A 14075-nucleotide genomic window follows, 5' to 3' on the forward strand; every position below is an offset into this window, starting at 1 on the left:
AGCGCCTCTCAAGTAGTTTTTTGATAAAATGTCCCTCATTTTAAGTTTGTCTGGTATTTCTCATGATTGGGTCAAGATTATGTATCTCTGGCCAGAATACCACATACATGATACTGTGTATTTCTCAAGGTACACAAGATCCATCTGCCCATCATTGGTGATGGTAATTTTGATCACCTGATAAAGGTGTTTCCATATATCTCCATACGCTATTTTCTTCCTTAAACTAATAAGCAATTTGTGCTTATTAAGACTATTTGTACACCCTGCTCCTCATCAAAATTTCCTTAGAGTTAGCATCCATTGATACTTTTTGCCTAAACCAATATTGGTATGATAGTGGAAACATGATTTTCTAATTTTCCCTCTTCCTCTTATGGATGCAAGCATTTTTATTTCTCAAAGATTTATAATTTAGAATTCATAATTCGTCACTATCCTTAATTATTTTTATGTTAAATTGTCTTAAATTTTCCAGTGGGAGCATCTTCATGTTCTTGTGATATGTCCAGATCATGTTTTTAGCACTCATCGATTTTCTGACACCATATGTTCTAGGCCCATCTTCTACTTCCTTTGTGCTAGCCTTGAAAATAACTATTTTTCCAGGGATCTTTAATTCCATAGACAATGGAATAGCATTTATTTAATTCTCTCTTTTTAAAATTTAATGTCTATCCAGTTAATACATTATCTTTGCTGATTTGTGATACTACCTTTTTCATATACTATTTTTCTATTGGTTATTATGTTTATTTCTGGAATTTATATTCTGTTCCATTGGTCTGTCTATTGATGTGTCAGCACCACACTGTTTTAATTATGGAAGCTTTGTAGTGTGCATTAATTTTGGGTAGGAATCAACTCCTCATCCTCATCTCTCAGCTCTTCTGTTTTAGGGTTTCCTTAGCTATTTTTCCATGCTTGATTTTTCCATGGCAATTTTATTTTTGACTCGTCTAACTCAAGAAAAGGTTTATGATAATTTTTATTGTGATTGCGTGGAATTTATAAATCAAATTAACTACATCTTATTGGTGAGATGTCATATCAAGAGCAAGGAATATCTTTTCATTTGTTCAAGAATACTTTTGATGTCTTCCATGAACTTTAATTTTAAATAACTCTATATATAGTTTCTTGTTAAGCTTATTCATGAGCATGTTAACTCTTTTGTTGCTATTGTAAATGAGGCTTTCTCTTCTCTTATACATTCTAACTTATTATTTGGGCACATGGGAGGTATTTTTCGCATAGTAATCTTATATTCTGCTAACTTGCTGAATTCCTTTATTGATTTGGTTAGTTTTATCAAAGGCTCTCTAGGCTTTATAGGTATACTGCCATATTACCAGCAAATAGAGATAGTTTTCTTTCCTCTTTTCCCCGTGCATCTATTTTTTTTTTAATTTTTGCCTAATGGCAGTACAATGTTAAATTGCAGGAGGAATAGCATCCTTGCCTTGTTCTGGACCTTAGCCGAAATAACTGGTAGGCTATCCTGTGCCTGGTGCTTTTGCACATGGTAGTTTCTTAATAACTTTCTCTATTTCTTTTATAAAAATTGGTCTGCTTAAGCTTTGTCTCTCTACTGGTGTCAGTTTTGGCAATTTTGTTTTCCTAAAAAATGAAACCTTTTATTATAGGTTTTCAAATTTATGTGTCCTGAAAAGTGCAAAGGAATCTCATGATACTTAAAAACTATGTGCTCTGTATCAATAGCTACATCCTCCTTTTCCTTAATTTTTTCCTCCTTATGTGTAACTTTTATTTTGTATATTTTTACCTTCTTCCTTTTTTCTCCGTATTAATTTGCTCATGGTTTATCTATTTTGTTGATTTTTTCAAATTCAGATTTTGGTTGATTAATTTGATGTAATGGGGTTTTTTGGGGTATTGTACTACATTAATTTTTGCTTTTATCCTTATTACTTCTTTACTGTTGCTCTTTTTGTTGGTGCTATTTTTAGCTTTTTTATTTAGTATTTACATAATTTTCATTTAAGTTTAAGGTTTAAGTGTTAAGGCCTATGAATTTTTCTCTGATCTCTACTTTTAAAGTATCCCTTAGATTCTGATCTGTAGCAGTTAACATCATCATTTTTCAGAAATTCTATAATATTTGTACTCAGCCTTTCACTGAAAACTTACTTAGTGGAACCTTCTATAATTTATATGTAGACAGGCCTCCCTATTTGGGGATTTTTTAAATTTCAAGTTGTATTGCCTCATGATCAGTAATCTTTCTATTTTATGGAGACTACTGATATTTTTTTGTGTGCCCAAATATATGAACAGATTCTGAGAATGCTTCACTTGAGTTCAGAAGATGTAGTCTCTTTTATCAGTTTGTTTTATATCCGTAAGATCTGACTTTTTTCCAAGTTTTTATTTAAACTCCAGCTAGTTAACATATAGTGCAATATTAGTTTCAAGTATACGATATAGTGATTCAACACCTCCGTACAACACCCAGTGCTTAATCACAAGCGCACTCCTTAATCCCCATGGTTATTTAACCCATCCCCCACCCACCTCCTCCTGGTAACCATCAGTTTGTTCTCTATAGTTAAGAGTTTGTTTCTTGGTTTGTCTCTCACTCTCTCTTTTTCCCTTCTTAAATTCCACGTATGAGTGAAATCATATGGTATGTCTTTCTCTGACGTAGTATAATACTCTCTAGCTCCATCCACATCATTGCAAATGGCAAGATTCTGTTTTTATTTTTTTATACACTTGAGCTGTCTTGTACTGAGAGTAGTGTGTTAAACTACCCTATTAAGAGTGTTTCTGTCTGCTCCTCCTTGCATCTTCTGTTGTTTCTGCTTTGTGTAAGTGGTTGCTGTATTATCTGGGGCACAGATATTCATAACTCTTATACCTTTATTACACAATGGAGGGGTTGCCCTGGAAAGTGCTCTTCTCTATCTTATTTGATGCCTTTTGGCCCTAATTCTACTTTTTCTGATATCAAGATAATTATAACCTCTGTTTCTTATTAATTTCACTTACCTGGCCTTTAGTTTTAATATTTTGAAATATTGTATATTATGGGTTTTTTTCTACATAGTATAGTGCTGGATTTTGCTTTTTTTAAAAAGCCATTTTTAAGGAAAATTAAGTCCACTCACTTGTATGGATATGATTGATATGTTAGATATCAACTCTATCATAATGTTTTTGTTATCATTACTGTGCATTATTCAAATTTACTTTATTTCTTTAGCTTTTTGAGTTTTTCTTTGCTATGTTTTCAAATTTCTTCTTGTATTGAGCTGAGGTTTAATTTTTATTTTAGTGATTGTCTTTGTATTTTTATCTTTTTTAATACTCTAATCTCACTTTTTTCTTGCCTCATAATTAAATCTAGCCATTTTTAAGTAGTATCCTTTGACTCCTTCCTGTTACCTACACCACAGTCCATAATTTTATTGCATTTTTCCCTTTTCTCTCATTTTAAATTTGAATCTTTACTTCTTTGTCAAAACATACTACACTTACATTCTACTTTTCTCTCCATATCCACAAAGTTCTGCCCACTTCCTCAGTCACCTTTTGGTTGTATAAAGCTTTTTTATACTAGACTCCTCAGAAGGTCATATGGGTATAGAATTCCCTGATTTTCGCATATTCACAATTGTTTCACTAAAGCTTTTTTGTGGGAAGGACAAGTTATCTATATCTTAAATCCTTGTTTCCCCTTTCTTTAAGTTTCTTGAAAATGATATTCCACTATTGCCTTACTTTGACTATTGCTTTCAAGAATTCTGACATGTTTAAATCATTTGCCCTTAAAAAGTATTCCTGAAGGCCTTGAGGCTTTTTTTTTTTTTTAATACTTAAAGTCTAATAGCTTTAGTAAAACTATCTTAGTAAAATCTCTCAGAATCTATTGTTTAGGAGAAGTTTTACCAGGTATTCAGTAGACCCATGCATTGTGTAAATTCATCTTTTATTTCCAGAATTTGTCTTGGATTATAATTTTAAATACTGGTTTTTCCATTTTTCTCCCTCTAGAAAAACTCTATAAATATATTGGAACTTCTTTGCTGGCTTTCCAGTTCAACTACTTTGCCTATGACTCATTTTAATTTATTTTTCTCTCATTTTTATTCTTTTTTTCTTTATTTTTATGTTGCTTTTTAAAGTTTTCTTTCAATCTGTTTTTTCTTGAGCTCCTTATAGAGTTTATTTCTGATATTATTCTGACTCTTTCTGACTTTAATAAATTATCATTTTATTTCTTCCTAGGTTTTGTTCATTTCCATTCTTCCATCCTTTCTTTATTGAATTTCTAATTCATGGTGCTTTTTTAATACCCCAAATGAATGTTTAAGATTATTTGATTTATATGAAGTGTTTTGGGATGGCTTTTCTGTTTATTTATTTATATATTCAGTTAGTAAGTTACTTTAGCAGGTAAGTTGCATTAGCTAAAACGTTCCGATTTGCGTTTTCTATTTTATCTTATACTGGTTTTGTATGGTATTAATTTTCTCCAGTTCTTAATATTTTTGTGGACAGTGTTCCTGGGTAGAGTGCCTTTTCCTGTTATTTTAATGAAATGCAATTTCTTTTTTTAAAAAAATGTTGTTAACGATGGAAATAGGAGTGGAGATGGGCATATTTTTATTTCCCTTTCCAAGGAGCATCACACTTGTTCTAATAATCTGACTATTTCCCATCAGCCATGCTTTTGGGAGCTGCCACTTCCAGGCCCACTCATTTCAACCCCCTTCCTTGTATCATATATTGAATCTAAGAACTATGACTCATATTTTGATACTGAATGTAGTACTTTCTTTATCTGGAGTTGATTTGGTGTGTATTTCCTCTCATTTCTCCATCCAGTCTCTTCTTTGTCCTACTCTCTTAAGCATTCCCTCTCCAACTTTCCATACCCTCAGATTTTCAGCAGCAGTACAGAACTGTGTTGGAATTTGGTGTTTATTTCTTTACTAACAAATAATTTGAAGGTCGTGGTATTATCTATATCCCAGTAATGTTAAAGACACAGTCAGGCATATTATTATTTCTCTTTGATTTTATATTTTCTTTGGAAGGATATGTAAGAAGATTAAAATCAGACAGCTACCAGACAGCTGGGGGTTCTAGCATTATAATTGCAATGGATCATGTGTAAATTAGGCCTTGGAATAATCCATAGATCTTCAGGCATCTCTTGCCTACATGCTATCCTAAGTCCTGAACCAAAGCTGAAAAAGTTTATGAACATGACATTGACCATCTCGAACAAAACTGAAGATACCCTCTTCTGAAAGGATGAATTAACTCAAAAGTGTTAGATTAAATATCATGGCTATGCTCTTTTTTTTTTCCTTCAAATTTTTATTTAAATTCTAGTTAGTTAACATAGAATGCAATGTTTGTTTCAGGGGTAGAATTCAGTGATTCATCATTTACATACAACACCCAGTGTTCAACAGGACAAGTGCCCTGCTTAATACCCATCACCCATCTAGCCCATCACCCACCCACCTCCCTCCAACTCTCAGTTTGTTCTCTATCTTTAAGAGTCTCTTATGATTTGCCTCCCTCTCTCTCTTTCCCCCCCTCCCATATGTTCATCTGTTTCATTTCTTAAATTCCACATAAGAGTGAAATCATATGGTATTTGTCTTTCTCTGACTTATTTCACTTAGCATAATACCCTCTAGATCCATCCACACCTTTGTGAATGGCAAGATTTCATTCTTTTTGATGGCTGAGTAATATTCCATTGCATATATATACCACATCTTCTTTATACATTCATCAGTTAGTTTGGCTATTGTTGATAATGCTGCTATAAATATCGGGGTGCAGGTACCCCTTTGAATCTGTATTTTTGTATCCTTTGGGTAAATACCTATAGTAGTGCAATTGCTGGATCATAGGGTGGTTCTATTTTCAACTTTTTGAGGAAACTCTATATTGTTTTTCAGAGTGGCTGAACCGGTTTGCATTCCCACCAACAGTGCAAGAAGGTTCCCCTTTCTCCACATCCTCACCAACATCTATTGTTTCCTGTGTTGTTAATTTTAGCCATTCTGACACGTGTGAGGTGGTATCTCATCATGGTCTGATTAATATTTTCCTGATTATAAGTACTGTTGAGCATCTTTTCATGTGTTTGTTAGCCATCTGGATGCCTTCTTTGGAAAAATGGCTATTCATGTCTTCTATGTGATGGCTATGCTCTTAAAGAAAAGAACAAATTATAATGGCACAAAACTTGCCAATTTTGTAAAAATAAAAGGAATGTTTAAAATCATTGGGAACCATGTGATTTTTCTCATAGGTGTACAACCTGCTTCCAAATATAGAACTATATGGTTATTTCCATCATGGGTTCAACCTTGATGATGGCAAGCTTGACCCTTGCGTTCCTCAAAGGGATATGTTTTACAATGGTTTGTATTACATACCTGTAAGCAACTATGGGGATGGAGACATCTCTGATATTCTCAGGGTAAGATCATTTAAGATTTTAAAAATTATTTCATCTCAATTTTAACTTTAGTATTCATAATGCATACCCATGTTTTAGTAACTGTATACTTTACTTCCTATTCTTGGAGATTGGTGTCCATAATTTGTTTAAAGATCACTCAGAAATTGTCTTATAAAAAGGAGATATTAATTTTTGTTGATTTTTCTCTCTTTTTTAACAATAAACAAGTGGCAGTGAAGTTATAAAAACCTCATGTTTGAAGTAATGAGGCAGTTTTCAACTTACTGCAATAAATGTCATGCAGAAATCATCAAATCAAGGGGCTAAAATATAGTCCAGGCTCCATCTAAACCTAGGCTATCAATTAGATATGCTGAGGCCTCCACAAAAGGATTTTTTATAATTGAGGTCAGAGGTATAGAAGAAAAGGGGCATATAATTAGACAGACTTTAGCTTAAGTCCCAACTCTCCAAAAGACTGACTGTTTTGTGTGTGTGTGTGTTTGGTGTTAATTAGGGTGATGATAGTGCTTATCTCATAAGTATTTTTCCCTTTGAATTAAGTGGGGACTGATTTAAAATACTTAGCCAAATCCTAGCACATAAATGCTAGATAAATCATAGTGCTTATTATTTTTGTTCCAGATTAAAGACTTTCCATACATCAAATAGAGGTGACTTGACTTCTAAAATCCCAGACCCTTGCTAGCAGAGGAAACCTGTATATATCATCTACTTATGATTATAATATAGTTGATAGGCCTTTTTGGGTCTTACATAAAAGAAATGCACAACTTTCTTTTCCTGTTTGTTTCTTTGAAGGCTATGGGTCTGAAAGTCTTTACCAATCTTCATTACCGGAAACCAGAAGTATGTTCAATGGAGCGAAGGCTGCGAGTCCCTAGGCCATTGTATCTAGCCTCAGAAGAATATGCACCAGTGTACAGTTATGCCCCATCCAGAACTGCATGTGGGTAATCTAGAATTTTGTGTCTGAGAGACGGCTAAAAGAATTCATGGAATTGGGTGTATTTGGGATAAAACTATAAAAATTGGGACTTAGGTGTGAATTGTACCATGTTTTTGGCTACATCTAGAAATCTTGCAAGTGAATAAGGCAGACCAGAAATGGTTTTTGTTTTGGTTTGATTTTGTTAAAGGGAAAGATTAGCTTCAGCTATGAAAGGAAATTTTTTTTTATTGGGTAGAACACAATAGCAGAAGAGCATAGGAAGGAGGCAATGTGTAGGGATGAGGGATGTGGGAGGACAGTCATTATAAGTGAGTGTGATACGGGAGAATGAGGTGTCCTGATGGGGCCCTTATACCTTTATTATGTATAAACCATAATACACAGAGTTCAAGGCAAAAGGTATTTTAACTCCCAGATAGCCAAAAAGCTAGTATCAGAAAAGCATTTTCAAATATTAGTCCATTTTCTATTGGAAAGGCTATAAGCACAAAAATCAGCCACAGTCTTAGATGAATGAGGTAACTAGGGCAGATTTTCAAAACAGAAATTTAGTCAGAGAAGCAAAATAAACAAGATCAGCAAAACAGAACTGAAATCAAAGCTGAATTCCAGGTCTGAAAATACTTGAATAGCACTCTTAAATCCTTCTACGTAACATTAAATTAGTCCATTAATTGAAGTGGGTCTGATCCAGAAACGACTTGAGAAAAATGAAAGGCCTGACAACTTTATACAAAGGTGGACTTGGTGAGTAGTCAAGAGGCCCTATAAAGTCGAGTTTGAAACCACTTTGGAGTCCTAGCCAAGAGGTTGAAGCTCCCCACTCCCCACTTTTCTGCTACTTGATTACACCATATTCAGTAAGCTTTATCAGAAACATTTCAACTTTTTAGTATCTTTCAATAAAATAAAATGAAACCCAAAGTCATTCATTTTCATCTCTTCTTTCTTCAGTTATGCATTTGTTAATTCACTCAACAAACATTTATTGAGGCCAGGCACAGAGTCACACATTGTAAATGCAGTGGCTTAATCTCTACTGTCCTAGAATTTTAGTCTAACAGGGAAGCATTACAGTGAGACAGGTAATTCCAAAGCCTTGGGAGAGTGCATTACATGGAAAGAATATGAATAGAAGATATAAATTCCTCAAAGGCTTATTATATCCCCCTGAAGGAAAGAGCATTTATACCAAGACCTGAAAGATGAACAATAATGCACCACAAAAAGAGACAGAAGGGCATTCCAAGCAGAGAGGAAAGTACTCTGAAAGACTAGCTAAGAAAATAAAAGCGGTTCAGAATGTCAGAAGGATGGTTCCAGGGCCAGGGTAAAGGCAGCTGAAGCAAGAGAGATAGACAGCTCATGAAGACAGCTCATGAAGACTTAAAGAGTGTGGAATTCATTTTCATGAATAATGCACTATTGACAAGTTTTCAGCCAACAATCTAATATGTGTTTTTAAAAGAGAACCCTGGCTGCTGTGTGGAAAAGGGGGTTGGGATTTGGGCTGTTTGTATGAAATGTTCTAAATGCTAGTAATTAAGTTGAGAGACAGTGGTGCTTGGAGTACCATAAAAAGGCAGTGGAAATAGAGAATCATGGATAGATTTGAGAGCTGTTTTCCGGCAGTTTTCATCAGGTTCATTAGGATAGGAAATGCAGGTTGAAAGTGTGGGATCAAGGACAACTCAAGTTTCTGATTTGGTTGAGTGGATTTTGGTACCTTTCATGGAGACAGGAAATACTGGGGAGAAGCAGGGGGAAGATATAATGTGTCTACTTTTGGAAGAGTTTCACTTGAAATGCCTAAAAATCATCTGAAAAGAAATGTGTGCATAAGGGTGTGACATGCATAAGTCTGGAGCTCAGAAGAGAGGTCCAGGCAGGAGACGCAGGGGTGGGGGGAAAGGGGCAGACATCAGCTCAGGTATTGTAATGGTGCCATGTGTGAGGCTGTCAATGGGGAGACAGTGAATAAAGAAGAGGACCTAAAACAGAGCTCTTAGGAACAAGTCAAAGAGGGAGAGATTACATCCTCAAATGAGAATGGCAAAAGAGAAGAGGACGAAAAGGGTATGGTGTCACAGAGGTTAACAACAGTGACTGTTTAAGAAGAACACCGTGATTAAGAATGCCAAATACAGCCTAGAGGCCAAGCAAGAGAAAGAAAGTGTTCTTTAGAATTAGTAATATTAATGAGACTAGAAACTTCAGGGAAGGTAATATTAGCATAGTGGAACTGGCAGACACCAGAATGTCAAATGAGAAACTCCATTCAGTGAATAAAAATCACTTTCCTCTACATTTGGTTGTAGAGGAACAATGTAGCGTGATTGTTGTTTTTGTCTGTTTGTTGTGGTTTTTAGTAATGGCAGAGATTTGAACAGCAAAATGCAGATGCCTTGGTTGAGATGTACATTTATTAGCAATGAGCCCTGGGAGCAAAGCATATGTGGTTAAAGAAATGGCTAAAAGTGTGTGTCATTGAAGCCCATACCTTTATTCTCTCCAAAGAAAGCATTTCTCTTTTCTTTTAGCTCGTGAAGGCATGAAGGAGAATTTTGACTATGTTGAACAGGCTATAAGAGAAACAGTAAGAACAAACTTTCCAGAGACGTGGATATGGGACCTCGTCAGTGTCAAGTGAGTTTTTGAGTTTTCTCTCCTACATGTCTTTATTTCTATTTTCTTTTTGTTGTGATCTCTTAAACTTTACTCCTGGATATATAAAGCACTAGCATATTTGTAAAATACATTATACTATTCATTTGTATGTACTGACCACGTAGTTTATTTTATTTTTTTCTATAGCATTGTTTCTCGTTTATTAATCTCATGCAGAGAGATGTAAGCTACCTCAATTTTTAAAAAATAATGCAGTGTTTAAAGAAATGTGAGGTTTTTAAGGATAAATTTCGTAGAAATCTAGCTCTCAAGATTGTTATCTAACGCTCTGTCTAAACCTTTTAACTTACTTTTAACCTTCAGTTAGTACCTTTTTGCTTGCTCTGGACTAAATTTCCTTGTTTAGACAAAGAATGCATTTCATCAGCGATCTCTCTTTAGTTCCTCAGGCTCAGCAAATGTGTCCTTCCGCATCCCTGATACTATAACCCAGTGGCAGGCAGATGGCTTCTGTGTGAATGGTCATGCTGGATTTGGCATTTCATCAACAGCTACTCTGGAAATCTCCCAACCTTTCTTTGTTGAAATGATTTTGCCCTTTTCAGTTGTTCGAAATGAACAATCTGATTTGATTGTCAATGTCTTCAGCTACCTGAACACATGTGTAGAGGTAAGCTGTTCCCTTTGACCTGGAGACAAAATCTAACAAAGCCAAAAGATCTCTCAATATTTTCCTTGAATATTGCCATATTCTTTTTATTCTCAAGGGCAAAATGGTACTATAAAGTATTAAGACCCGGGCGCCTGGGTGGCTCAGTTGGTTAAGCGACTGCCTTCGGCTCAGGTCATGATCCTGGAGTCCCGGGATCGAGTCCCACATCGGGCTCCCTGCTCGGCGGGGAGTCTGCTTCTCCCTCTGACCCTACCCCCTCTCATGTGCTTGCTCTCTCTCACTCTCTCTCTCTCAAATAAATAAATAAAATCTTTAAAAAAAAAAAAAAGTATTAAGACCTGTTTCCATATTCCTTAGACAAAGACAGTTGCTTTAATTCACAGCAAAGTTTTAAATACTGCCTTGACAATGTCATTTCATAATTTCATAATGATGTGTGTTCTAGCCTATTTTTATTCTTGTGAGAAGTCATTTGGTATCTTTAATTTTTGCTAACTTAAAATAGTTCATTTTCTCAAGATGGGAAGAGGAGTAGTAACAGCAAATAATTTAGAGTGCCACCTTCATTGCATGACTTTTTTTTTTTTTTTTTTTTTTTAGATTTCTGTTCAGCTAGAAGCATCCCAGGATTTTGAGGCAAATATCAGCACGCCTAAAAACAATGGCAGTGAGGTTATCCAGGCTGGAGAGAAGAAAACATATGTCTGGACTCTATTACCTAAGACGTTGGGTAAGCATCTATGTGTATGCCAATCTCTCGTGGAAAGCCAGGTTTGTTTTTTTTTTTTACTTTTAATTCCAGTGCAGTTAACATATAGTGTTATATTGGTTTCAGGTGCACGGTACAGTGATTCAACAATTCTATACATTATTCAGGCCTCGTCATAATAAGTACACTTTCAATCCTCGGGTTGGGTGAAATAGGTGAAGGGGGAAACCAGCCTATTTTTAATGCCTTCCTTTATTTTCCTTACATCTTCTATACAAACATAATTTTCTCCCTCTCCTTTTTTAAAATTCTCAGTTAATTTTATAACCTAATTTCCGGTAGCTCATGCTTATGTAGAGCAAAACCACCATTCATTTGTATAAAAGCATAATGTGATTGAAATACGATATAAATGCCAGTTTTCATGATCTATCAAATCCATATATCATATTCTAAAAGAAAGTTATATTTTCATTAATGTTGCCCAGTTCCTTCACTTCTAACTTGCTCCTTCACCCACCATCATGAACAAGTGTCATCAATCCCAAAATTACTCCTCAATCACAAATTGCCAGGATTTGCGAATTTACTAAATATATCATGAGATACCAAAAATAGTGAACACTTGGATGGAGATCAAACACTGAGTAGAATATTGTCTTCACGCATGTATTATCTGTAATATAAAAAAATAAATTTGAAAGTATCCTGTTGAAAATACAAGGGAAGGGTTAAAAAGAGTCTAGTACACAGAAAAAGCTAGATGTGGTAGATGCATGATGCTCATTATCACTCATGTAAAAAATTGTCATTAAAACTTCCTTTATTTCATGTCCCCTATTCATTGTATTATTTGGGGCAGCAAAGAGTTTATTTATGAGGTTGTTTTAGTTCACCTGTGAGGTTGGTCTGACTAAAACTAGTTTTCCTGATAGATTTTGTTTCTCAATTGTTCTGACTACACTATGTCTTCAAAAATCTTACCTTGGCAATTAAGATAGAACACTGCATGGCATTTTTTGTGGCAAGTTTTATGGCCTTACCTGGGGGACATAGTTCTAAGATTGGAGAATCAAAGGCTTTCTTAAAAAGAAATGAGACAAAACACAGCAACAAGCAAAAACAAGAATAGTAAATTGGTTATATATATATAGGCATACAGTAATACTAAACAAAAGAAATCTCTTTTTCTTTTTTTTTTAAAGATTTTATTTATTTATTTGACAGAGCGAGACACAGTGAGGGAAGGAACAGAAGCAGGGGGGGTGGGAGAGAGAGAAGCAGGCTTCCCGCCGAGCAGGGAGCCCGGTGCGGGGCTCGATCCCAGGGTCCTGGGATCCTGTTGGTAGAGGTATGTACATGCAAAACTGACCTGAGCCGAAGGCAGACGCTTAATAACTGAGCCACCCAGATGCCCCAAGAAATCTCTTTTTCAATCATCTAGTTTTTATAAGTAAGGAAACTGAAGATCAGTTTTAATTGCATGACCTATGATTCACAAGAAGTTAAAAAAAAAAGATTCCTTGCTAGCATTAATTTAAATCCAATGCCCTTTCCACTATGTCATATTTTACTATTTTTGTTCATTCAGACTTGGGAGAAGTTAAGAGCCCTGGGTATTTGATGTTCTGTGCCCATATCGGCATATGTAACCTTGATAAGCAGTTACCAAGGAATTGGCTCTGTTGGCTTTGCAAATTATTATTTTTCCTTAAAATTTCTTACTTTTTAATTAAGTAAATGAGTCACTTATTTTTTGTTTGGTTGATTTTTGGAAACTTCTTTATCTGAGTATAGTTGGCTCACGATGTTATATTAGTTTCAGGTGTACAGTGATTCAATATCTCTATAGGTTATGCTGTGCTCACCACAAGTCTAGCTACCATCTGTCACCATACAAGGCTGTTACAATCTATTGACTCTGTTCCCCATGCTGTGCCTTTTATTCCCATGACATTCATTCCATAACTGGGGGCCTGTATCTCCCTCTCCCCTTCACCCATTTTGCTCATCCCCCCAACCCCCTTCCCTCTGGCAACCATCAGTTTGTTCTCTGTATTTATAGGTTTGATTCTGCTTTTTGTTTGTCTGTTTGTTTTGTTTTTTAGATAACAAATATTTATTTAATATAAGGGATCTTGAAACAGGTACAGGTAAAACAGAACATACCAAATTATCTTCAGGCAAGAGAAAGAGCAAGTTATTTTGGTCTAAGCATAAATATGATAATAGTATGCAGTTCATTCAATTCAAGATGTGGTTCATTTGACTCTAATCATTTCCCATTACAGGAGGGGCCAATCATCATTTAACTTATATTCGGGAATGTTTTCCAGGTAAAGTGAGTATCACTGCAGTTGCTGAGTCCAGACAAAGTAGTGCCTGCCCAAAAGAAGGACCTGAGCAGCAGAATCTAAACTGGAAAGATACTGTGGTCAAAAGTCTGTTGGTAGAGGTATGTACATGCAAAACTGTCAAGCTCTTCCAGATAAGAAATAAGTTAAATATGAAAAGACGTTCTTTTTGAACAGGCTTAGTTAATTGACTAGAGTTACCTTTACACCAGATACATCATTTTATATGAATTAAAACAGCAATAAAAATGAATCATGGAGCACTACATCAAAAACTAATGATG

The 14075-nt window shown here is 35.1% G+C and overlaps 1 protein-coding gene across 1 annotated transcript in view; it reads left to right on the top strand.

Annotated features, from left to right (window-relative positions):
• Positions 1 to 14075, top strand: part of LOC110580771 (ovostatin homolog 2-like) — a 50026-nt gene that overhangs the window by 21817 nt on the left and 14134 nt on the right. The window contains 6 exon segments of the mRNA XM_021690433.2: positions 6302 to 6472; positions 7277 to 7424; positions 9977 to 10073; positions 10497 to 10725; positions 11329 to 11458; positions 13774 to 13892. Of these exon segments, the coding sequence (XP_021546108.2) occupies positions 6302 to 6472; positions 7277 to 7424; positions 9977 to 10073; positions 10497 to 10725; positions 11329 to 11458; positions 13774 to 13892 (894 nt within the window).

Source organism: Neomonachus schauinslandi, chromosome 5 (genome assembly GCF_002201575.2).
Source record: "Neomonachus schauinslandi chromosome 5, ASM220157v2, whole genome shotgun sequence".
Lineage (NCBI taxonomy): Eukaryota > Metazoa > Chordata > Mammalia > Carnivora > Phocidae > Neomonachus > Neomonachus schauinslandi.